The following is a 27963-nucleotide window of genomic DNA, read 5'->3' as shown; positions in this document are numbered from 1 at the left end:
CTTTTGACCCAAGATAACAAATGACTGCCGACGCACATAGACATGTCATGGACTTTGTACTTTGTGCACAGTGTCCCACCCAACTAGAGGGGATCACACAGGTTGTCATTGTGTCTACGTGAAACACGGGGTATTCAGACAGTTCTCGGACTACGTTTACCAGAATCTCATCACAAGCAAGGTAATGTTGTGTGCAGGTGTTTTTGCCTCGTGTTTTCCTGGATGGGGCTGGGTATCCAGTGTGTCAGATCTGTCTGTAAAGTGCTTTGTTAGATAAATGCGATCTAACTTACACATTACACCCTGAGTTGACTTCATACTGGTAACATGTTTCTTGATATATGCCTGCAGTATAAGCACATGTGTATCTTGTCAACTACATCAGGCCATGCCATTTTGATAGCAGTGACAGTACTGTAGTGTTATATGTAATGTGGAGATGTGTCTGTGTACACGTCTGTGGGGTACGTAGCACACCCGGAAGTTAAATCTGGGTATGGGTATAGAATAACTGGGTCATGTTAGCGCGTTCATCATTGTTCTGGTTGAAACACGACCACTGGTTGAGTGGTAATACAAATATCATGGGAACGTATTTACTGCCATGAAATGTTTGTTAGTGTATGTAATTTTGTGAAACTATTTGTTTGGCCAAGCGAAGAGTTCAAACCGAAACCTGCTGTATTTAAAACTGAACAATTGGAATTTACAGGAATCAAATCTTCGTGCAAAACCTGTTTATTGATAATCACGTTGATACTAAATGACTCATATATCAGGTAAAAAATCATCTATGCCTTGCTTGGACTATTGTAACGGTCCCACAAACAAGTTCAATTGATACTGCAGACATGAAATTGATGTAGCTCTCTGTATACCATCCTATAGTAATGCTGTTTTTCGTGGGATTATCTGTTGAATAGACATCGTCACAGCGGTTCCGGATTCAACTGTTCCCGAGCAACCCATGTTTATTGTGACATGCGATTGAATGGATTGGGTGGTCAGAATCAGTGTCTGCGTCACCGTACCCCGACGTCGTTGCTCGTGATATCAACCACTGTCTGATCCAGAATTAATAGATCTCAAGGATAGAAATCGGATATTTTACTGACTATTGTTAAGAAAACAACAACCAAGAAACAATGTTTGAAATTGCCTGTCTGTCGGGTTTGAGAAAGTTGTGCTTTCAAATATATATTTTTTACTAATAATTGATACTGAAAAGCCAGCAGAATGCAAGATTTTTACAATGTAATGGATGAATGTTTGCTTACAGAAAAAGTAACTGTGCTTCATAAAGTTTAGTAGAATAGTTTTATTCTGAAATTAAATCATATCTTTCAACACATACATTAAGGTCTTGATTCAATTTGCACGTGCATGTTAAGTACGGCGCACAATTTGGGATGTTTCTGTGTTTGTTGGGAGTATGATACTAACACAAGTGATTTTTTGGTAATTATGACAGCTTATTATGAATGTTTAGCTATCGGGTGGTCATAAAAACACTTTTGTTCAACCGTAAATAACACTTACGCAATGCCACGCCTTGCTGAAAATCACCGTCTACACGCCGTGTGTATGCTGAAAACAGGAATGAAGAATAACGAAGTTGTCAGACACTTTAATGTCATTCGAAACACAATATCACCTCTTTGGAGATGTTATCTACAGCAGGGCAACATTCATGACTTGCTACGGGCCGGTTGTCCACGTGTGACGCCACCTCGACAAGACACCACATTCGGTTGGTGCATCTAAGGAATCGACACCAAACTGCCCCATTCAGAACACGGACAATACCTGGTTTGAGATTAAGTAGTGGCAGATCCGTAAGCAATAGGTTGAGGGAGCACAACGTCCAGCGACACGCTTGATTTTGCTTCCACGTCACCGTCAGGCACGCCTTGGTGTAGATGGCATCTGAAGTTCAGACTGAAAGACTGAGACAGTATACACTATTATCACAGTTATAGCACCAAATGTCAGCTATTGTGGGAGAAAATCCTGAAGCTACACATGTTTTAGACGTTTACCAAACCCATGATCACGGGTATGTTGTTGACAAACCTAGAAACACACTCAGGACCAAACTGGGATTCCTACGATCATACGCCATAAGGGACACAACTCAGTGCACGGCGAAGTGTGGCACCTAACACGACTGGGCCATCAATGTTCCACTAATGAATCAAGTTTAAGTTCAGATATTATCATACCTAGACGACTTCATATGTATAAACATGGATATCATTTTCACCACAGGAATCCTATTTTGTGAATTATACATCAACTTTCCTTTTAACTGAGTGCTGTTGTATTAGCCGAATGTCTTCGTGTCCATGTTTTATTGCCCCAAAATATACAAAACAAATTCTCATCATCGTCTATATATATTTTGTGTACATCATTGTAAAATGAATCCGAGTGTGTCAAATGGGGTTTAATCCTGGAAATGTTCTGGAGTGTTCACTGCGTATGCATGATTTAATTATTTATTGTTTTCTCAATCCCAGTTTGTTAACTACAAGTTTATTGTTTTCTCAAGCCCAGTTTTTTAACTACCAGTATATTTTTTCTCAATCCCACGTGTCACGCAGCTCAGCGAAATGAGAACAACATCTGTCTAGGTTTTTCTCTACATTGATTCTTTTGAGTTGGTGGTTCACGATCATGATCGATTAAGTGTCACAGCAGAACATGCATCATTTATTGTATCTATTCTGAGAGAGGCAAAGTAGTCGCAGTAGTAGTAGTAGTAGTAGTAGCAGTAGTAGGGGTAGCAGCTGTAGCAGTCGTAGTAGTAGTAGCAGCAACAACAGCAGTAGTAGTAGTAGCAGCATCAGCAGTAGTGGTAGCAGTCGTCGTCGTCGTCGTAGTAGTAGTAGTAACAGCAGCAGTAGTAGTAGCAGCAGCAGTAGTAGTAACAGTCGGCGTCGGGGTCGTAGTAGTAGTAGTAGTAGTAGCAGCGGCAGTAGTAGTAGTTGTGAGTTGGGTTTTAACTCCGCTTTGACCAGTAGGTTTCTGAACAGTAGATTCGATGTTAAAGTATAACTCACTCACGTGTCAAAGAAAATTCCCATTTGACCGAACCGACGTGCAAACCGAACACAACTACGTTATATTTGTAACACAGTCTATAAGATCTGAATATATGTGATGATGGTGAATAATGATTAAAGTACTACTATTCGTATTGTAACTATTGTAATCATTGCTTTTTTTTAACAACAAGTCCGTTTATTGCTTTTTCTCATTTCGATGTTTTCTCATCATCTTAACGTAATGATTAGAAATTTTATTGCAAATAAATATTACAAATTCATATTTTGCTGGGGGAGTGACATAATTTATCTGACGAGTTATGTCCCCTTTTGTTGCCACATCTACCTACCTCTAACGATAAACCTGCTTCACGTCAGAGATGAAAGACAAAGTTGGGAACATTTTCATCATAATCCCTTTCCACATGAAGGGGATTTTATCCTAGTTTCGTAGAAGTCTCTTGGCTGTCATGAGGTGCTATGATGTCATCCTTCGAGTCGAAATGGGCTCCAACTAGAGCTTTATTTAGATGGAGGTCTCAGAGCCAGATCAGGACAATAAGGTTGACGCTAAGGAGTTTAAAACCACAGCGCGAGCCATAGAAACAGAACGAGAAGTATATAATTGAGAAGATATGTGAGACCTAGCAATATACCCTAGCTCCTCGATATAAGAGTTCTATATGTCTTGTTATCTGGTATATATTTGATATATCATATAAATTATCAATAGATGGTAACCGATTGTCTAAAATTGGCAAACGTCATTGTCATTGACTCAGGTTCGATATGGCACACACGGAACAGTAGAATTCAATATCTTGTATGGCCACCATGAGAGTCAAACACAGACTAGCATCGTCGTCCCATGGAAGCAGTCAGATCCCGAAATGTAGCCTGGGGAATGTTCACTCACTCTGCCTGCAGTTCTTGTGCCAACTGTCGGGGGTTCAGTGACATAGAACCGAGTCTGGCAAATGTTCTTTTCAGTCGCTAGCTGTTTTGAATATTGGCTGTCTCTTTATAATATGCAGGAATCTCGTTTACCCCCAAAGATGTTATAATATGTTGCGGTTGTATATGGAATACCTCAAGGGAGAATTGTCGCGTTTTCGCATTGTCGCCCGTGCAAAAACAAGCAAAAAGTGTCAAAATTATCCAAAGCGCGATATACGATGCACAATACGATTTATACCTAACATATGTTTAAAGAAGAAAGCATTTACAGCTCACCTTGTACGAAATTCCGTGGTGAGCTTATGTCACCTCCAACAGAGTTTCGAATGGTCGGTTCCTAACTGACATGAAATACCCTACAGGCCGTATGCCTAATGCTCTTTTTTGCGATTTTCAATCAACAATGGTCTTACTACAGGATATGTTAAACTGCTATAGAAAAGGTATAGACTTCATATCCGAAATATATAAACTATTTGACTCGGCACGGTACTTGAGGAACCTACGGTTGTTTTTTTAACCAAACATCATTGCATTGAAATTCCTTTCTGGTGATTCTGGTGTATGCTTAGCTGACATATCCGTAATACTGCATCAAAATGTCCATTATTTTATGCCTGAAACTCTGTTAATGGACCATTCTAACAACCAACCATCATCTACAACTTGGTCTGATCTGCTTGGTCTGAGTCCCCCTTTCCGTCGTTACGGTATTAGGATAGTAACGAGGTCGTCTTGCAGAGTATCGAAAAATAACCTTTGTAAAACAGTAACTTTGATAAAAATCGGTGAAAGGGGTTAAGGGTCATAAACCCTTTTATGAAGCCAGAATATAACAACCAGGTGGTCGTTGCAGAGAGGGAATCTAAAAATGATTAGTCATTTGCACATCTAGACAAAGTAATGATCAATTAAATCTGCGAAGTTTCATGAAAGTTCGATAAGTATTATTTCACAGGGATAACCGTTAATGTAAACTTTTTTTATCTATCACTTCAACCCTTAATGTGGACAAAAATTACATTGTAACAAGGGTGAACCCGCAACCCTTAATGTAAAATATTTTTACATTAAGAGTAATTTAACCAAGTCACCCGATCCCGTTGGTCGCCTCTTACGACAAGCATATTCGTCTTTTACGGCAAGCATGGATTGCTGAAGGCCTATTCTACCCCGGATCTTCATGGGTGGAAATACACGAAAATAGAATCAAAATCGCGATAGCGCTGAGAACAAGCGAAAACAGCCGAAATCTAATCCTGTATTGTGTTCCGTCCATTTTTCTGTTACTTCCTGCTCATCACGTCTCTGCTGGTTCCATCCACATCATCTAAATCAGAAAACTTTTCAAGACTGATATCAATATAGAGAAAGAAAAATATATCTGTACATGTAATATATTTCGGTTAAGAATACAAATCATTCAAGAATGCACTGATCCCACTCAAAGTCTTCCATGCTTAGGGCATCAATAGTCATAGGAAATCTCAATTAAAAGTAAGCATGTGTTTATGAATAATTTACCCATGGTGACGATACCAGGTGTTTGCCAAAATCTGAGTGTATCCTGCCCCACCGATTGTACCCATCACAAACACATGCAAAGGCAAGTCAATTTTTCACCTTAACAAACACAGGAACATATGGTTCAAGGCAAAATAGGGAATTGCAACGGACATAGTTTTTCCCATGGATGCGTCAAATTTGGAAATACCCTCCATTTGTCTACCGTAACCTCTTCATGGAATCTTTACTGAGGTTGTTTTGTTTTGTTTTGTTTTGTTTGTTGTTTAATACCGCACACAGCAATACTTCAGCTATATGACGGCAGTCTATAAATTATGGAGTGTCGACCAGACAATCCAGTGATGGACATATGAGCACCAATCCACGTAATTGAGATACGATGACATGCATCAACCAAGGCCTGACCACCCGATCCCGTTATCCGACTCTTACGACAAGCATAGTCGCCCGTTACAGTAAGCATGGGTTGCTGAAGACCCATTCTACTCCGGATGGTCACGGGTCTGTGCGTTGTGGCCCTGATCAAACAGACTTGAGCAGCTGAAATATTGCTTGACATAAAAGGGAAAGTTGGCCATTGGAAAGTTGAAGTCATCCCTCTTGTCATGAATTACATACGACATATAATGTAATATTTGTTCAAGGAAGGACTATGAGGAGATTTGAGACTAGACCTACATGCTGCGGTATCAGTTGTGACGTACTGTAGCGAGAGTCTACGTTAATCAACGGAACTTGTACCTCATATGTTGTGAAATGTAGTAGGCTGGTGCTTCTGGAATATTGCTCGACATAAAGGAGAGTTAACTACTGGACAGTTGAAGTCATCCATTTAGTCTTTGTGGATTTTTTTTGTCACTTTGTCCGGATTAACGAGGTTTCACGGCATACAGTTACGTTGAAATGTGTGTGAATGTTGTTTTGCGTCTCAGTCACCAATATTTAAACTATATCCTGGCAGCCAGCAAACGCTCTCTCTACTTGATCATGGAGGCGGTATAATTCTTAAGTGTAGATATTGCACAGAAGTAGACTTTACCTGTCCGAATGGGGGATATTCTGTCACGGGTATGCACTTTCCCTCTACACCGCCAGTGAGTGACACCCACGAGGTGATAATGTCCTACACCACTAATATCATAACAAACACATGCAAAAGCAAGTCAATTGTTCACCTGAATTAACACATTGGGAATTGCATCGGACAGTCTTGTCACTGATGCATAACATTTTGAAATGTCATTCAAATGTGTACCGTTAATCTTTCTGAAAGCTTTACTGAGGCCTAGAATGTTGTAACCTTGATCAAACCACTTTTGAGCAAGAATCGTATCACGTGAATATACTTGGATATATATTCATGTCATGAAGGCTCAATTTTAAGGGGGGTGGTCAGGTAGCCTGGTGATTAAAGCGTTCCCTCGTCACGCCGAAGACCCGGGATCGATTCCCGACATGGGTCCAATGAGTGAAGCCTTAATTATGGTGTCCCCCGCTGTGATATTGCTGGAATATTGATAAAATCAGCGTAAAATCATACTCACTCATGTATAAGGTATATGTGTTGTGTAAAATGTTCTTCAAATGTTTCAGATGGCGACGTCTCAGAAGCTAACGGAACATTTCCTGACCTGTACAATTTGCACAGAAGTGTTTGATAATCCCTGTACACTTGTGTGCAATCACACCTTCTGTCGAAAATGTGTCGTCAAATACACCAAAACTAGACCAGAAGCCATCAGTGCCAATTCCCTCCTCTGTCCATTCTGCAACAAGATGACGAAAGTGTCTGCTCCTGAGAGACCAGTGGAGGAGTGGGCGGATGACGTCGATCCGATCTTTATCATCCAGGGACTCTTGGACTCGTTTGGTCCGGGATCTAAAGGTACAGTAGTGATTGTGTCTCAACAGGCTGCAATCTAATTTACTGAGATTTGATATACAAAAAGTAAATTTTACTGAGAACTGTACCTATATGTATTTCTGCATAGGAAGGTGTATGTTTTATTGTGATACTTGTTATTATTGTTGCTTCATGTTTTTCCATGGTGGTTTTGTAGTATTTGCCGATATTCTGACAGTATGAATTCATAGTAGATACACCCTCATCTTACATGGTGGCAATGTCTGCAGTAACAATATCACCTAGTTCACATGAGCTGTGTGAATATTTGAGAAGAACTTGGACAGATGTAGATTCAACAAATAACATAGAAAATACATTGTAGTGAAAATAGAATAATGGTTGAAATACACCACATATAGATGGCTCCTCTTCTCCCCACGATACACACACCACATTGAAGATTAATATACATTTGCAGATAGAGCCTCCTGCAGCTACTGTAGAGAGGAAGGGGAGATAACTCCAGCTGTTGTTTGGTGCTCGGTCTGTGATGAGGCACTCTGTGACAAATGTACTGGAGCTCACAACCGCATCCCGTCATTACGGAAACCTCCGGCGAGGTCAAGGTCAGAAGAAGACACAAGGTGACATGTAAAGAGCACAAGGACGAAACTATCAAATATTTGTGTAAAGATTGTAAGAAAGCTGTTTGTCAGACATGCTGCACTATCTACCACAGGAAATGTGACTCGGTCGTCACACTCGAGTCGGAAATGATGGCTGTGAAGACAGAGCTGATGAAGATGAAAGAGACTTTGTCAAGGAGAAGACACAAACGAAACACAGAGGTGCAGAAAAAGAAATCAGTGATGGCTGAAGAAATACGTCAACATTCACAGACGGAATCCGACATCAAGTCTGCAAGTCTGAAGGCAATACAAAGGATAAAACTCAAGGAACAGAAACTTCTGGATGAACTGAAAGATATGTCAGACAAACACATTGGACAACTGAAGGCAGACATTAAGTCAGTTGAGATGTCAGTACAGATGTACCAACAACAGGCTGAGCTGATAGACCAGGCTCTACAATCTGAGTGTGACATGGATGTGTATGAGATGTATCAGGGATGTGAGGCGGGTGATGTGGAGGCTGTCGGAGACACATACCTGAAGGAGAGAGGAAGAATAACCAAGGTCACATTCAGACAGGACATGGACAAGCTGAGTAAATCTCTGGACGATCTACAGCTGGGTGAGATAGACATCATGTATGAGGGTGTGCTGGACCTGAAGGCTACTCCTGTGTTACAGGACACCATTGACGTCAGAGTAGCAGGAGACAGTAACACACCATGCCCGCGTGACGTGACAGTGATGGTGGTGAATGACACAGATACAGTTGTAGTCACCGACTACGGCAACATGAATGTGAAGTCCTTCTACACCAGGAATAACCAGACACGTCACAGTAAACTCAGTCTGGATGGTCGACCATTGGGTCTGACAAAGTTGACACACAACCAGGTTGCCGTCAGTGTCCTAAACATCAATCAGATTGTAACAGTAGAAGTCAACCGTGACCTGGTGCTGCTGTCAACCATCACAACCAGCAAACAGTACTTTGGCATAACGTCCCTGACACCATCAACACTAGCAGCTAGTTCCCGGTCTCCTCCCTGTGTTGACATCCTGGATATGACGGGAAACGTGCTGAGATCAATCAGTCCATACCACAACGGTAACAACATCTTACAATATCCCGAATTCCTCTGTACCACGAGGACAGGAAACATCCTGGTGTCTGACTGTGGAACCAAGCGTGTCTTGTGTCTGACCCCCGAGGGAGATGTGGTGTTCACCTACTACAGCCCTACAGGAGACACAACACTGAAGTATCCCCAGGGTATCACAAGTACCAGCACAGGTGACATCCTGGTGACAGACTCCTCTCTGCACAGAGTCATCCATCTGACGGAGTCAGGACAGTTTGTCAGAAACATACTGACACAACAGGACGGTATCAAACAACCCTGGGGTGTGTGCGTAGACGGACATGGCCACGTGTATGTTTGTCTCAGTAGCGAAGGAGTTATTAAGGTGTTCACATGTAAACACTGACCACTTGTGACATACATAATTATGTCTGTAGAACTCTCCCAGGTTCCTGTAGTCTTTAGGGAGGAATTCATAAAAGCCCAAACAGAATGATACTGATTATCCACAAGTTGCCTTATGGATGTCGAGATATAATTTAGGCTATTTCAGACACATGCATGTCTCACAGTAAACGATACATAAACGTACTCTTGTGTTAAACATATCTCAGATACCAGACCTGTACATGTGTGTATCTCAAACTAGATCAACAGAGTGAAGTAATCAGGACTGCCAAGGCGTCGGTTCGGTTCACGTTCCTCCAGACAGACATGTGGCGGAGTCTAAAGGCGGTTGCTTCTGTACAGTACAACCAGGGGTCGTCGTGTGAGGGAGAGGTCGTGTAGGACCGGGGTACCCCGATGAAGGCGATGTCCAGACAGAGCTGGTTTTTGTGTTGATTGACCTGATATTTGATCTGTATGAACATATTTTTAAAGTTCTGCAAGTTCTGTTTTGGACTACTAGTAATTTTTGAACGGCTTCTATTGACATCCGTAATGATTCATACTTCCATACTTGAGTCAGTAGGATTTTATGCCGCTTTGAACAGTTTATCAGTTATATATCGTCGTGTTATCTTCTGCGGGGAGGGGGGAGCTAGGAGTGATACCGACCTGAGACATTTATTAAGTTTGGGAAACCCACCAACACAGGTATGTAAACATATCAGAACGACGTATCACGGATTCGAACCTACGGTCATAGGTTTCCGGCACCCTCTGCACTGTGTATTGCACCTTAAACGTCTGGGCGGCCCGTGCCCGGCCAATCGTAGAATATTTCATTGTCGTGCTGGTCAATTATAGATATTTAATACATAGCCATGCATCTATTTCACTGTGGGATGAGGTGAAATGGTGTGTAACGTAGCGTTCAAGATTACTTTCCTTATCAGTGACGTGTGTGTATGTATGTATTGGCCGGACTTGAAGCCCCTTGAAGCCGAACGCCAGGCAGATATACAAGATATGCCATCTTCTAGAGTATTTTGGTATGATGCGACCAGGGATCGAACCACCAAGCTCCAGCTCTCCCCACTCCACCACGGGGGATGTTTTGAACCAGTTGACTGAAATGGTAGTCGGCGACTCACGTTTAGATCCAAATATAATCATGAACCTATCAATATAATCAAGGACCTCACAGCAACAGCATGGTCTTGAAGGACGACTACATATACTACAGCATACCACGGTACTCCTTGCTGGAGATGTTCTCAAGGGAAACAAAAACACAATGTCAGCAGTTAAATATGGAACAAGTATGACGTCGTGGCTGTCGGCGACTCACGTTTAGGTCCTAATGAAAATCGGGACAAATCATAAAAAATAATTCAACATTATGGACATAGAATACCGCGTATGTACGAGATATTCAAATGTGTTTCTTTAAACATGGTACATCATGTATTTGGTGTGAAAGTTCAGTACATTGTCTGATAGCATACCTGCAAACTCGCAATCTCCAGGTCCTCTGGTATTATTGCCGTCAGGGTAGCCTTCAGTGGCTATAGGGTTGGTTCGTCACGCTGAGGATCTGGGTTCGAATCTCAATATAATAATAGACCTATCAATATGATCAAGGAACTACAAATATAATCATGGATCTCCCAATATAATCATGGATCTATCAATATAAACAAGGACCTCCTGATATAATCAAGGACCTACCAATATAATTATGGACCTCCCAATATAATCACGAATCACCGAATATAACCATGGACCAATCAATATAATCAAGGACCTACCAATATAATCAAGGACCTACCAATATAGTCAAGGACCTACCAATATAATCAAGGACCTTCCAATATAATCATGAATCTCCGAATATAATCAAGGACCTATCAATATAATCAAGGACCTCCCAATATTATCGTCTCCAAAATGATCACAGGTGATGCTTGATATAAAGGACACAATTCAACAGTGATAAAGCATGGGCCAACTTTCCATGTTACAGACAAAGAGCATTTTTATCTTCTTATTTTCATTGAACTGTTTAAGTCCGGGCATTTACTCGAGGCCGGCGTTAAGTCCCAACTCTCACTGAGAGAACTACACAGCAACAGCATGGTCTTGAAGGACGACTGCATATACTATAGTATACCACGGTACTCCTTGCTAGAGATGTTCTCAAGGGAAACAAAAACACAATGTCAGCTGGGGCAAGTTATTCTCCTCTGGACCCGCCCTGCAGATCTGAAACTATGTCTGTATATGTGCAACACTGAGACAGAAATATGTCAGCATCGAAGTTGTGTATCACATCACATGGTTACGTTAAGCATCCAATATTATCCAACTTATAATATCTCTATTCTGTAATGAATACGACCCAAGACACATTTGCCGTCACAGCTTCGTTTCAGTAGTGACATGCCCATCTCCATCTCTCCTATCGGTAAGACCACATCCTGCATGGCCTCCTCACTGACAGACACGCCTGTCTGCCCCTCGCATCACCTTCTCCTCCTCAGTGACAGGCACCCCTGTCTTCCCCTCCCATCACCATCTCCTCCTCACTGACTGACACCCCTGTCTTCCCCTCCCATCACCATCTCCTCCTCACTGACAGACATCCCTGTCTTCCCCTCCCATCACCATCTCCTCCTCACTGACTGACACCCCTGTCTTCCCCTCGCATCACCATCTCCTCCTCACTGACAGACACCCCTGTCTTCCCCTCCCATCACCATCTCCTCCTCACTGACAGACATCCCTGTCTTCCCCTCCCATCACCATCTCCTCCTCACTGACAGACACCCCTGTCTTCCCCTCGCATCACCATCTCCTCCTCACTGACAGACACCCCTGTCTTCCCCTCCCATCACCTTCTCCTCCTCACTGACAGACACACCTGTCTTACCCTCCCATCACCATCTCCTCCTTACTGACTGACACCCCTGTCTTCCCCTCCCATCACCTTCTCCTCCTCACTGACAGACACACCTGTCTTACCCTCCCATCACCATCTCCTCCTTACTGACTGACACCCCTGTCTTCCCCTCGCATCACCGTCTCCTCCTCACTGACAGACACACCTGTCTTACCCTCCCATCACCTTCTCCTCCTCACTGACAGACACCCCTGTCTTCCCCTCGCATCACCATCTCCTCCTCACTGACAGACATCCCTGTCTTCCCCTCGCATCACCTTCTCCTCCTCACTGACTGACACCCCGTCTTACCCCCGCATCACCTTCTCCTCCTCACTGACAGACACTCCCGTCTTCGCCTCGCATCACCATCTCCTCCTCACTGACAGACACCCCTGTCTTCCCCTCCCATCACCTTTTCCTCCTCAGTGACAGACACCCCTGTCTTACCCTCCCATCACCATTTCCTTCTCACTGACAGACACCCCTGTCTTCGCCTCGCATCACCATCTCATCCTCGCTGACAGACACCCCTGTCTTTCCCCCCGCATCACCTTCTCCTCCTCACTGACAGACACCCCTGTCTTCGCCTCGCATCACCATCTCATCCTCGCTGACAGACACCCCTGTCTTTCCCCCCGCATCACCTTCTCCTCCTCACTGACAGACACGCCTGTCTTACCCTCCCATCACCATCTCCTCCTCAGTGACAGACACCCCTGTCTTCCCCTCGTATCACCTTCTCCTCCTCAGTGACAGACACCCCTGTCTTCCCCCCGCATCACCTTCTCCTCCTCGCTGACAGACACCCCTGTCTTCCTGATCTGGGATTTGAACCCACGATCATACGATTCCGGCACTCAGCTCTGCACATCGTGTTTAGTAACTCTTCAATCCATGAAAATATTGGGCTTCGGATCCATGGAGACTACAGAAGCTATTCCCCTCCTTAAAACACATCAGTACCGTAAATACTTTGAGAGTTGACATACTGATGTTTGCAACGTTGAACAAAATTAACCCATCTGTGAAATCAGAACTATTTTGAACACTCATAGAAATGAACTATGCTGAGTCAAATTAACTTCACATTTTTAAAAGTAATCCCATATATGATATACAACGGACAAATGCAGAGAAGGTAATTTTTAATCATTAATGTCCAAAGAAGGATTTTAATTGACGGTCGTAACCATAATTTGTTCCAAGCACCTACGGTATTCGGTAATAACATCAACAGTTTAAATCATAAGTCCCGAGCACGAGAATCTGATGGCACACACGTTCAGTAGCGTGTATGGCCACCATTTGCGTTGACAACTGCCACACAACGCCTCCGCATGGGCCTTGTGATGCTTGTGAACACATGATTGGGAAGACGACGACATTGTTGCTGGAAAATGGTGCCAAGATCTTGCAAATTCTGTGGTTGATTCTGGAGAGTGCGCAGACTTTTGCCAAGAGCATCCGAGGCGTGTTCGATTGGATTGAGGTCGGGAGACCTGGACGGTCAGTCCATGACGTTGACTCCCGCATTCTTAATGAAAAATTCTTGTCAAAATTGCTGTGTAGGGTCTGGCATTGTTGTGTTGGAAGATCAAACCGGGTCCATGTGCTGCCATTAAAGGCAGAAGTTCTGGTGCCAGTACCGCAGCAGCGTTGAGGTTGCCACGGATGACAAGAAGCCTGGAACGTGCATTGCCACAGAAAGTAACCCACACCTCGAAATCTGTCAACTCCCTGTACACAACACTGGGCGTAACGTTCATGGCGGCGCCTCCACACCCTCGCCCTACCATCAGCAAATCGAAGATTAAATCGGGATTCATCACTGAAGACGACTTGATTCCAATTCCTCTGAGTCCATCGCAAGTGTCGCTGTGCCCACAATTGACGCTGACGTCTGTGTAATTGAGTGAGAATCGGCCCGCAGTATGGCCGTCGTGCTTGAAGGTGAGCAGTGTTCAGACGGTTTCGAACAGTTTACACACTCAGTCTACCCCTAAACAGTTCATTTCTGGTTGCTGTAGCCGTCAAAAATCGGTTACGGGTGTGACGTAAGACATGTGACGTCACACGTGGTCTACCGGGCGGGGTCGATCCCCGGGGATTTCTTTTGCTGTAGACGCGTCTGTAAATCATAAACAGTCCGTCGACTACAACCCATCGTCCTTGCGACTTCAGCTACGGACGTTCCCGTTTGCAACATGCCGATGGTACGTCCACGTTGCACATTTGAAAGGCGTGGCATGACAAATGGCCGTAAAGACTTTTGTTTTCTTGTGTTTTGTTGTTGTTAATGACTGCTAACAAGTATAGCTGAAAACACGTGCGGTATTATGGCCACGTGACCAGTTGCACATGAAAAAACAATTTTGCCACTATAGTGTTGCGCACGTGATTTTGATCGATTCACCTGCAAAAAACGGGTGTTATCTGAAGACAATACGTGGCCATTACTGTTTAAATACACAATAAGGGCCCACAATGATAACTGGACAAATGTTAAAATTTTAGGATTGTGAATTTTTTAATTTGGTTCAGTACATAATATACTTCAACAGTTTAGAAAGTTGTATGAATAAAAACGACAAAACCCTTTCCATATTCGTAAGACATCGTTATTAAAAGCAGGGTCGATTGTTCAGTTCCGAGTGTATCAAGAGAAGGTGTTTATGAATCGCTATCAATAGTGATGATTCCAGGTGTTCGCGATAACCACCGGTACAAGTTGCTATGTTATCATTCGGAATCATGTCTAGCACCGTGGCTTTATTTCGCTTAATTTCGTAATGACCGAGCTGTAAAGGTAGCGTATGTTCGCTGGGAAACTCGGTGACCAATACTTCATACCTCAGAGGGCCGTGCATTTCTTGTGTCCGAAGTCTCACAAAGTAACCATGGTTACTGTTAGGAATTCCCTGTTTAGTGATTATAGAATACTTCAATTGTTTTAAGACAAAAGATCAATCATACAAATGTTTTCCGAAACCAAAGAACGCATAGAGACAGGGTAAGTTGTGTCTTGTGATGTCTAAGCAATGAGTGAGTGAGTGAGTTTTGAAAGAAATCGTTGCAAATGTATGATGACTCACTTTTGTAGCGCCACAGTCAAATTATGACGTCATGATGCACTATGATGTCACAGTTGAACATATTCACAAACATGCACACAATGAGGCTCACAGTGACAAAGTTCATAGCGGAAGTAGTTGCTTTGTCTCAATGATGGCCAGGGATTGGCCGCTGTGTGATTTTGTTCCTGTCTGTGTGGAACACACATCCTGTTATTGCTGCCTCGACAACGAACTATCCGAACTGGTTGACCAAGTATCAGGATCCCGGCTCAATGCCCAGTGACATGTCATCATGTCATTTAAACCTTGACACCAATAACATTGTCAGATAAATGATTGTAGCAATATAAAGTGTATTTTGTTCCGTTCATAGTATATATTCTGCTTACAGCATGATAATTTAAACACATTTATTACACAGACGTGAGGGTGACCGCATTATCAGGTCAACATATTTCAGATATTCAGGTCAAAAATCAGGTCCAGGGTCCCACTAGGGTCACGATTCAGTTGGCCCTAAAACGTATCTCCGACGGTTCTGTTGTTATGCAAGTACCTATAAACTGACCCTATAAGGGATTCCGGGTGATAGCGGTTCCCAGAACTGCATGCTTGTCGTAAGAGCCAACTAACTGGGGATCGAGTGGGCAGGATTTGTGTCCGGGCTGACCAAGTATCTGACGTTGATTGATGTTCATTCTTGCAGTAACTCGGTTACCCTGGTTACCTGTATTTGGTGGTAAAATATTAAAGTCACGGTTTGGAAGGTTGTTATATGTAGAGAAGAACCAAAGCTTATATCATAGGCTATACAAACCACCGAACATGAGTAATGTCTCATATAGTCAGTTCACATAAACATACGGTTCATGAATAAGTTATTTGATGCATGGTAACACCTCAGCCCCCGAATATTTAAAGACGAGATCACATGTAATAGAGAGCGATGGAGTGACACTACTTTACGGTTGTAAACTGGTTCAGTTGAACAAACAGATAGCAAAGTGTAGTCGAGACATAATGTTCTCGCATCGATTCCTTCATGTCCTGGTTCTGTCACGAGTTCTCTGTGTGTCCTTGAGCAGAGTCAAATACTTGAGTGAATAACACGTACGTGTGTCAGTGAACAGCTCTCGAAACGCCACTTTGATATTCGACTAAAACCACAGTCGTTGCAGACACAGCTCGAGAGCAGTGTATCACGTACTTACACGGATATACTAATATACTTTTTATGTAAATTGTGCGAGTGGCGGGAACTACCGGTAAGTGAGAACATGTTTCCTTTTTCGCGAACACCTGGTGTCATCACTGATTTTCAGTTATTTCAGCTGTTTACGCCAAATGGAATCTGTTTCGACTTATTCTTTTACATTGACAATTTATATTATAAATGTCTTTGAGCACGGTACAATGTTCGACTGAAAAACACAAACGTGAAGTAGTGTTATTCCACTAAAACCCACGTCCTTGCAGATACAGCTCAAGTAGCACACTGTGTAAAGTGCATTTGTACATTATCCAGTTGTACGCACATGGTCGGAGCTATTTAATCGCCATAGGTATTGTCTCTTAAATAACCCTTTAAATAAAGCGAGAAGGCCCTTTCTATATCCAATAGATATCTCTGCATAAAGCAGAGTTGTTTGGATGATTCAGACTATATCATGAGCATGTTAAGCGTGAGGTTCCTTGAATCTGAACGAGGTTAGTTGTTGAATTACTGTTGACACTGACACCGTGTTTTTTGTATACCGTGGACCATGTATGGCAATGCGTGTCACAATTCTATGAAAGCATTTGTTGAATAGTTTTTCATCGCACAATTTACCTTTCTTTCTGACTGTTTACGCTTATATTTAGTTTATATTTTTGAATGTATTGATAAATCCTGTATTGCGAAGACACACGTATATCCGCCCACTCCCATCTACGCAAACTCCATATGGATCCTCTGCCCCATCTTGTAATGTTAACATGTCCCTAACAAACTGACCCGTTTCAGTCAGATGTAGAACTCTGTGCTGCAAGTTGTCTGTAACCAGGATGTCGCCTGTGTTGGTGCTCGTTATACCGCACGGCCTACCCATGGCTGCGTCTCCTGTAGGTCTGTAGTTGAACACGACATCTCCCCTGGGGGTCAGACACATCACCGAGTTGGATTCACCATCAGACACCAGGATGTTCCCTGTCCTGGTGGTACATAGGTAAGTGGGATACTTTAAAATGTCCCGACCATTGTGCAATGGACTGATGGACGTCAGCACGTTAGTCTGTGACAACAACTGTTCACACCAGCACTGCCACGTCATAGGTCCTGCTGCACTCTCTCTGTGTGACAATCTGGCGTCCATTGGGTCGTGTAATTCGTGAGTGGTATTCCGGCCCAACACATCCTCATACATGACATCTAGGACGCCCAGGAGGTTGTTGTGTTGTGATCTGTCTTGTCTTGAAAATGTCCTTGACTATTCTTCCTCTCTCACCTTCACTGACCACATCCCTGATACATCTCATACACATCCATGTCACACTCAGATTGTAGAGCCTGGTCTATCAGCTCCGCCTGTTGTTGGTACATCTGTACTGACATACTCGTATCACCCTGATTTGCTCTTTTTTTGAATCTCAGAAAAGAACTATGTTCAATTGTGTCAAAACATTTTATTTTTCAACTTTGTATATACTTCACCACACAATAGTAGGACATTTGTCACTTGGTGTGGGTAAATATCTATTTGAAAAATGTTTATGAGAATTTGTGAAAAACTAAAAGTCATCAAAAGTTTGCTTAGAAAACAATTTGTGAACTTGGGGTTTGGGCATTAAGATAGGACGTAGGCACCAATTGTATTGCATTGTGCTTCCCTGTTTGTTGAACTATTTTCCCATGCATATTAATCGGAATTCCTGTCCGGATTTTTGTCCAAGAAATTAAACTTGAGGTATATAGATGAAATGAGATCATTCAATATCCACCAAATGGCGAATTCCCTTCCAGTTGTTTACCCGCCTGACCAAGACATAAAGGAGAACAGCGAAACCGCCTCATCTGTTTCATATCAATGCATAAAGATTCAGAGTGACTTCAGTTTTCCACTTGATGAATTCCTCTAGCTCCAGCCTTGCTTTCTACATTTCTACACCTTTGAGGTACAATCGAGCATGTTGTTTTTTCCTAAATAATGATTTGATCAAGGTTACAGAATTCAAGGCCTCGGTAAAGCTTTCAAAAAGTTTTATGATAGACATGTGGAAAACACTCAGATGTACCAAATGTTGCCGTGTTTTTTCATGTGAACATTTGACTTGTCTTTATACGTGTTTGTATTGGGTTCCACTGGTGAGGCAGGATACGCGCACGTTTTCGCTAACACCTGGTATCACCACTATTTGATAATGATTCATAAACACATGCTTATGAAACAGTCGGATATTTTGTCAGGGTATACAATCTCAATTGACACCGTCCTGCTCGAGGAGATCGCTCAGGTGTGTCATTGTGTCCACGTTAAACACGATATATTTAGACAGTTCTCGGAGTTCATTTACAAGAATCTTGCCACCCACAAGGTACTGTTGTGTGCAGGTGTATTTGTCTCGTGTTTTACTAACTGGTGCCGGGTATTCAGTGTGTCAGATCTGTCTGTAATGTTCATTCTCATGTAAATGCGATCTAACTAAAGTGACGCCGATATGTGCTTTACACATTACACCCTGAGTTGACTTCATATTGGGTAAACACGTTTCTTGATATATGCCTACAGTTTAGCACTTGTCAACTACACCAGGCCATGCCATCTTGATAGCAGAGACAGGACTGTAGTGTTATATGTAATGTGGCGATGTTTCTGAGTACACGTCTGTGGGGTACATGGCAAACCCGGAAGTTAAACCTCGCCTACTTGAGTTATGGGTATAGAATAACTGGGTCATGACAGCGCGTAAATCATTGTTCTGGTTGAAACACGACGTCTGAGTGGTAATACAATTAACATGGGAACGTATATACTACGATGAAATGTTTGTTTGTGCATGTCATGTTGTGAAACTATTTGTTTGGCCAAGCGAAGAGTTCAAACCAAAACCTGCTGTATTTAAAACTGAACAATTGGAATTTACAGAAATAAAATCTTCGTGCAAAACCTCTTAATGGATAACACTGCTTGTATAGTTCCATTCAGATTCACCTCGAGGGAACGCGAAATCACCGCACACGTAAAAACAAGTGACATGGCTAATATTAACAGAAGTTTGGATGGGATCCTGTGGTCAGGTTCGCTGATTTGGTTGAGGTATGTCATCGTATCCCACTTGCGTGGATCGATGCTCATGATATTAATCACAGGATTGTCCGCTCCAGACTCAATTATTTACAGATCGCCGTCATGTATCTGGAATATTGCTGAGTGTGGCGTTAAACAGCAAACCAACAGAAGTTTCGAGATCAGTGACGATCGGGTTTAATCGGTGTATGTTTGTTGTGCACAATTCATTATCACCTTGATACTAAATGACTCATATATCAGGTAAAAGATCATCTTTCGCTGATGCCTTGCTTGGACTATTGTAACGGTCCCACAGACAAGTTCAATTGATACTGTAGACATGTAATCGATGTAGCTCTCTGTATACCATCCTATGGTAAAGCTGTTTTTCGTGGGATTATCTGTGAATACTCATCGTCACAGCGGTTCCAGGTACAACTGTTCCCCAACAACCCATTTTTATTGTGACATGTGATTGAATGGATTGGGTGGTCAGACTCAGTGTCTGCGTCACCGTACCCCAACGTCGTTGCTCATGATATCAACCACTGTCTGATCCAGAATGAATAGATCTCCAGGATAGAACTCGGATATTTAACTGACTGTCGTTAAGAAAACAACAACAAAGAAACAATGTTTGAAATTGCCTGGCCGTCGGGTTTGAGAAAGTTGTGCTTTCAAATAAATATTTTTTACTTATTATTGATATGGCTGAAGACGCCAGCAGAATGCAAGATTTTAACAATGTAATGGATGAATGTTTGCTTACAGAAAAAGTAACTGTGCTTCATAAAGTTTATTAGAATACTTTTATTCTGAAATTAAATCACATCTTTCAACACATACATGAAGGTCGTGATTCAATTTGCACGTGCATGTTAAGTACGGCGCACAATATTGGGATGTTTCTGTGTTTATTGGGAGGATGATACTAACACAAGTGATTTTTTTGTAATTATGACAGCTTATTATGATTGTTTAGCTATCGGGTGGTCATAAAAACACTTTTGTTCAACCGTAAATAACACTTACACAATGCCACGGCTTGCTGAAAATCACCGTCTACACGCTCTGTGTGTATGTTGCAAACAGGAATGAAGTAAAACGAAGTTGTCAGACACTTAAGTGTCAATCAAAACACAATATCACCTCTTTGGAGATGTTATCTACAGCAGGGCAACACTCATGACTTGCCACGGGCCGGTTGTCCTCGTGTGACGCCACCTCAACAAGACACCATATTCGGTTGGTGCATCTAAGGAATCGACACCAAACTGCCCCATTAAGAACACGGACAATTCCTAGTTTGAGATGAAGTTGTGGCAGATCCATAAGTAATAGGTTAAGGGAGCACAACGTCAAGCGACACGCTTGATTTTGCGTCCACATCACCGTCAGGCACGTCTTGGTGTAGATTGCATCTGAGGTTCAGACTGAAAGTCTGAGACAGTATACACAATTATAGCAAATGTCAGCTTCTATGGGAGAAAATCGTGAAGTTACACATGTTTTAGACGTTTACCAAACCCACGATCACGGGAATGTTGTTGACAAACCTAGAAACACACTCAGGACCAACCTGGGATTCCTACGATCATACGACCTAAGGGACGCAACTCAGTGCACGGCGAAGTGAGGCACCTAAGACGACTGGGCCATCAATGTTCCACTAATGAATCAAGTTTAAAGTTCAGATATTATCATACCTAGACGACTTCATATGTATAAACATGGATATCATTTTCACCACTGGAAACCTATTTTGTGAATTATACATCAACTATCCTTTTAACTGAGTGCTGTTGTATTAGCCGAATGTCTTTGTGTCCATGGTATATTGCCCCAAAATATACAAAACAAATTCTCATCATCGTCTCTATATATTTTGTATACATTATTGTAAAATGAATCAGAGTGTGTCAAATGGGGTTTAATCCCGGAAATGTTCTGGAGTGTTCACTGCGTATGCATGATTTAACTATGCATTGTTTTCTCAAGCCCAGTTTTTTAACTACAAGTATATTTTTCTCAATCCCACGTGTCACACAGCTCAGCGAAATGAGAACAACATCTGTCTAGGTTTTTCTCTACATTGATTCTTTTGAGTTGGTGGTTCACGATCATGATCGATCAAGTGTCACAGTAGCACATGCGTCATTTATTGTATCTATTCTGAGAGACGCAAAGTAGTCGGAGAAGTAGTAGTAGTAGTAGCAGTACTAGGGGTAGCAGCTGTAGCAGCAGTCGTAGTAGTATCAGTAGCAGCAACAACATCAGTAGTAGAAGTAGCAGCAGCAGTAGTGTTAGCAGTTGTCGTTATGGTAGTAGTAGTAGCAGCAGCAGCAGTAGTAGTAGCAGCAGCAATAGGTAGTAGCAGTGAGTTTGGTTTTAACGCCGCTTTTACCCGTAGGTTTCTGAACAGTAGATTCGATGTTAAAGTGAAACTTGAGCTGCTGAAGTATTGCTTGACATAAAAGGGAAAGTTGGCAATTGGAAAGTTGAAGACATCCCTCTTGTCATGTATTACATACTACATATCATGTAATATTTGTTCAAGGAAGGACTATCAGAAGATTTGAGGCTAGAACTACATGTTGTGGTATCAGTTTGGACGTACTGTAGCGAGAGTCTACGTTATTTCGCGAGTTCAAACAGCGAAATTTGTACGTCATATGTTGTGAAATGTAGAGAGTTAAAAACTGGACAGTTGAAGCCATCCATTTAGTCTTTGTGGAAAATGTTTGCCACTTTGTCCGGATTAACGAGTTTTCACGGCATACAGTTACATCAAAATGTGTGTGAATGTTGTTTTGCGTCACCAATATTTAAAGTATATCCTGGCAGCCAGGAAACGCTCTCTCTAATAGTCCATGGAGGCGGTATAATTCTTAAGTGTAGATATTGCACAGAAGTACACTTTACCTGTCCAGATGGGGGATATTCTGTCACGGGTATGCACTTTCCCTCTACACCGCCAGTGAGTGACACCCAGGCTGTGAGAGGAGGCTGTGCAGTGATGCTGTGGTAAGACAGTATATATCATTATACACTGAATGCTGAATGGTTTATCTGAGTATTGATGTGTATAGAAACACGAAGATAATGTCACTGGTCATCTTATTTATCAAGTATTCCCAGTCGAGGATATTTATAACTCTCTGTCCAAGATCACAACCGTAGGTCGTGTATTGATTCATTCATATACAGATCATGAAGAGTCAACGTTAATCAATTATTAAGTGTATTTGTTGTCAAGAATGTGTGTGTATTAATATCTTGTACTGGTTTATGCCATAGTCACCACAATCTCACTCACTTAACAATAATTAAGACTTTGCAGTTGAAACCTTTACGATTTTCACTAAGATCATAGAAACGAAGATTAATTAACTTGTTGTGGTAGTTTTAATTTTCCTGGGTTTTTTTAAAGAGAAGCTTTATGCATTTGGCATAACAGACTTAGTATGTAGAGTATCATGCAGCCCCGTCTGAGGTTTTGGAGTTTGACCACCGCTTGCTGGGACATTTCGAGAGCGAAATAGTTGAGAGTGACCCTCGTATATAAGGCCAAGTTATATAAGGTAAATCGTAAGGGTTCTTTGTCACTAATTCCGATATGTATCTAACTAAAAGCAACGAAACACTTTCCAAAGCCACAATAAATTTCTGACAAAAGCAGCGTCCACTGTACGGTTCCGACTGTTGTTTATCACTATCAGATAGGGAGGATTCCAGATGTGCGCGGAAAGGTGATAATGTCCTACACCACTGGTAACATCACAAACACATGCAAAAACAAGTCAATTGTTCACCTGAAATAAACACAGAAACTTCTGGTAAAGTCAAAATAGGGAATTGCATCGGACAGTCTTGTCACTGATGCATAACGTTTTGAAATGTCATTCAAATGTGTACCGTAAATCTTTCTGAAAGCTCTACTGAGGCCTAGAATGTTGTAACCTTGATTAAACCACTTTTGAGCAAGAATCGTATGACGTGAATATACTTGGATATATATTCATGTCATGAAGGCTCATTTATAAGGGGGCGGTCAGGTAGCCTGGTGATTAAAGCGTTCGCTCGTCACACCGAAGACACGAGTTCGATTCCTGACATGGGTACAATGTGTTAAGCCAATGTATGGTGTCCCCCGCAGTGATATTGCTGGAATATTGCTAAAATCAGCGTAAAATCACACTCACTCATGAATAAGGTATATGTATTGTGTAAAATGTTCTTCAAATGTTTCAGATGGCGACCTCTCAGAAGCTAACGGAACATTTCCTGACCTGTACAATATGCACAGATGTGTTTGATAATCCCTGTACTCTTGTGTGTAATCACACCTTCTGTCGAAAATGTGTCGTCAACTACACCAAAACCAGACCAGAAGCCATCAGTGCCAAGTCCCTCCTCTGTTCATTCTGCAACAAGATGACGAAAGTGTCTGCCCCTGAGAGGCCAGTGGAGGAATGGGCGGATGACGTCAAGCCAATCTTTATCATCCAGGGACTCTTGGACTCGTTTGGTCCTGGATCTAAAGGTACAGTAGTAGTTGTGTCTCAACAGGCTGCAATCTAATTACCTGAGATTTGATATACAAAAAGTAAATTTAACTGAGATCTGTACCTATATGTATTTCTGCACAGGAAGGTGTATGTTTTAATGTGATACTTGTTATTATTGTTGCTTCATGTTTGTCCATGGTGGTTTTGTAGTATTTGCCGAAATTCTGACAGTATGAATTCATAGTAGATACATCCTCATCTTAAATTGTGGCAATGTCTGCAGTAATAATATCATCTAGTTCACATGAGCTGTGTTAATATTGGAGAAGAACTTGGACAGATGTAGATTCAACATATAACATAGGAAATACATTGTAGTGAAAATAGTATAATGGTTGAAATACACCACATATAGATGGCTCCTCTTCTCCCACACCACAGTGAAGATAAATATACATTTGCAGATACAGCCTCCTGCAGCTGCTGTAGAGAGGAAGAGGAGACAACTCCAGCTGTTGTTTGGTGCTCGGTCTGTGATGTGGCACTCTGTGACAAATGTACTGGAGCTCACAACCGCATCCCGTCATTAAGGAAACACAAAGTCATTGACCTCTCCGGCGAGGTCAAGGTCGGAAGAACACACAAGGTGACAAGTAAAGAGCACAAGGACGAAACTATTAAATATCTGTGTAAAGATTGTAAGAAAGCTGTTTGTCAGACATGCTGCACCATCTACCACAGGAAATGTGACTCGGTCGTCACACTCGAGTCGGAAATGATGGCTGTGAAGACAGAGCTGGTGAAGATGAAAGAGACTTTGTCAAGGAGAAGACACAAACGAAATACAGAGGTGCAGAAAAAGAAATCAGTGATGGCTGAAGAAATATGTCAACATTCACAGACGGAATCCGACATCAAGTCTGCAAGTCTGAAGGCAATACAAGGGATAAAACTCAAGGAACAGAAACTTCTAGATGAACTGAAAGAGATGTCAGACAAACACATCGGACAACTGAAGCCAGACATTAAGTTAGGTGAGATGTCAGTACAGGTGTATCAACAACAGGCGGAGCTGATAGACCAGGCTCTACAATCTGAGTGTGACATGGATGTGTATGAGATGTATCAGGGATGTGAGGCAGGTTATGTGGAGGCTGTCGGAGACGCAGATGTGAAGGCGAGAGGAAGAACATCCAAGGTCACATTCAGACAGGACACGGACAAGCTGAGTAAATCTCTGGACGATCTACAGCTGGGTGAGATAGAAGTCATGTATGAGGGTTTGATGGACCTGAAGGCTACTCCTGTGTTACAGGACACCATCAGCGTGCTGGACCTGAAGGCTACCCCTGTGTTACAGGACACCATTGATGTCAGAGTAGCAGGCGACAGTAACACACCATGCCCGCGTGACGTGACAGTGATGGTGGTGAATGACACAGATACAGTTGTAGTCACCGACTACAAGAGTGTGAAGTCCTTCTACACCAGGAATAACCAGACACGTCACAGTAAACTCAGTCTGGGTTGTAAACCATGGAGTCTGACAAAGTTGACACACAACCAGGTGGCCGTCACTGTCAGGAACATCAATCAGATCGTAACAGTAGAAGTCAACCCTGACCTGGTGCTGCTGTCAACCATCACAACCAGCAAACAGTACATGGGCATAACGTCCCTGACACCATCAACACTAGCAGCTAGTTCCCAGTCTCCTCCCTGTGTTGATATCCTGGATATGACTGGAAACGTTCTGAGGTCAATCAGTCCACTCCAAAATAGTAATAACATCTTACGATATCCAAACTTCCTCTGTACCACGAGGACAGGAAACATTCTTGTGTCTGACGCTGGAACCAAGTGTGTCCTGTGTCTGACCCCCGAGGGAGATGTGGTGTTCACCTACAGCCCGACAGGAGACACAGCACTGGAGTTTCCCCAGGGTATCACAAGTACCAGCACAGGTGACATCCTGGTGACAGACTACTCTCTACACAGTGTCATCCATCTGACGGAATCAGGACAGTTTGTCAAAATCATACTGACACAACAGGACGGTATGAACCAGCCCCAGGGTGTGTGTGTAGACGGACATGGCCACGTGTATGTTTGTCTCATTAGCGGAGTTATTAAGGTGTTCACATGTAACCACTGACAACGTGTGTTTGTGACATATATATGTGTATAGAACTCTCTCAGGTTCCTGTCGTCTTTAGGAAGGAATTCATAAAAACCCAAACTGTATGATACTGATTATCCGCAAGTTGCCTTATGGATAACGAGATGTAATTTAGGCTATCTCAGAGCTTTTTTTTGTGTCAACCTGTGTGGGGTGTGTCAGAACCTAGAAAATTTGAAACATTGCAAACCCAAAGTCACGGCATAACCAAACGATGTATTTTTTGTGTGAAAATAACTAAATGCCTGTAGTATTCTTTTCCCCGTTGACGGTCATACATGTGTTGATTTTACTTGTATGTGTTATAAAAAGATATGTTGAAAGACCTAAAATTGGATCTGTATCAATATATTTTTAAAGTTCTGCAAGTGCTGTTTTGGACTGTCCATGTTTCTCTCAAAATACATCAACATAGTGAAGTAATCAGGATTGCGGAGACGCGTGGTGGACGGTCATTCATTTTTTACTTTTACTTTTACGTGCTATTAATCAATGTCGATAGACCTGAAATTTGATCTGTGCATATATTTTTAAAGTTCTGCAGGTTCTGTTTTTGACAACTGGTAATTTTAGAAACGGCTTCTATTGACATCCACAATGATTCATACTTCCATACTTTAAGAAGTGAGTCAGTATGATTTTACGCCACTTTAAACAGTAGTTCAGTTATATTACGGCATGTTATCTTCATGTGGGAGGAGAGCCAGAAGTGAAAGAGACCTGAAACATTTATTAAGTTTGTGAAACCCACCAACCCATGATCGTATGATTTCAGCACGCTTTGCACAGACACCCCTGTCTTCGCCTCGCATCACCTTCTCCTCCTCACTGAAGAGATACCCCTGTCTTCGCCTCGCATCACCTTCTCCTCCTCACTGAAGAGGTACCCCTGTCTTCGCCTCGCATCACCATCTCCTCCTCACTGACTGACACCACTGTCTTCCCCTCGCATCACCTTCTCCTCCTCCATGACTGACACCCCTGTCTTCCCCTCCCATCACCTTCTCCTCCTCACTGACAGACACCCCTGTCTTCCCCTCGCATTACCTTCTCCTCCTCCATGACTGACACCCCTGTCTTCCTCTCGCATCACCATATCCTCCTCACTGACAGACATCCCTGTCTTCCTCTCGCATCACCTTCTCCTCCTACATGACTGACACCCCTGTCTTCCTCTCGCATCACCATCTCCTCCTCACTGACAGTCATCCCTGTCTTCCTCTCGCATCACCTTCTCCTCCTCCATGACAGACACCCCTGTCTTCCCCTCGCATCACCTTCTCCTCCTCACTGACGGACACCCCTGTCTTCCCCTCGCATCACCTTCTCCTCCTCCATGACTGACACCCCTGTCTTCCTCTCGCATCACCATCTCCTCCTCACTGACAGACATCCCTGTCTTCCCCACACCACCTTCTCCTCACTGACAGACAACCCTGTCTTCCCCTCCCATCACCTTCTCCTCCTCGCTGACTGACACCCCTGTCTTCCCCTCGCATCACCATCTCCTCCTCA

The 27963-nt window shown here is 42.6% G+C and overlaps 1 protein-coding gene across 1 annotated transcript; it reads left to right on the top strand.

Annotated features, from left to right (window-relative positions):
* Window positions 1-78: 78 nt before the first annotated feature.
* On the top strand, window positions 79-26811 carry LOC124120333 (protein lin-41-like). Its single transcript, XM_048397390.1, has 3 exons — window positions 79-181; window positions 24013-24304; window positions 24734-26811. Exons 2-3 carry the CDS (start codon window positions 24013-24015, stop codon window positions 26422-26424), a joined length of 1983 nt encoding a protein of 660 aa, XP_048253347.1. The 5' UTR covers window positions 79-181; the 3' UTR covers window positions 26425-26811.
* The last annotated feature ends 1152 nt before the right edge of the window (window positions 26812-27963 follow it).

Source organism: Haliotis rufescens, unplaced genomic scaffold, assembly GCF_023055435.1.
Source record: "Haliotis rufescens isolate VD_foot unplaced genomic scaffold, xgHalRufe1.0.p SCAF_17, whole genome shotgun sequence".
Classification (NCBI taxonomy): domain Eukaryota; kingdom Metazoa; phylum Mollusca; class Gastropoda; order Lepetellida; family Haliotidae; genus Haliotis; species Haliotis rufescens.
This window is presented reverse-complemented; position numbering and strand designations above follow the sequence as displayed.

Bases quoted from the DNA above. Each gene is read 5' to 3' on its own strand.
- LOC124120333 (XM_048397390.1), top strand. From the start codon at position 24,013: ATGGCGACCTCTCAGAAGCTAACGGAACATTTCCTGACCTGTACAATA. The intron at 24,305-24,733 runs GTACAGTAGTAG...ATACATTTGCAG, and splicing joins GTTTGGTCCTGGATCTAAAG to ATACAGCCTCCTGCAGCTGC.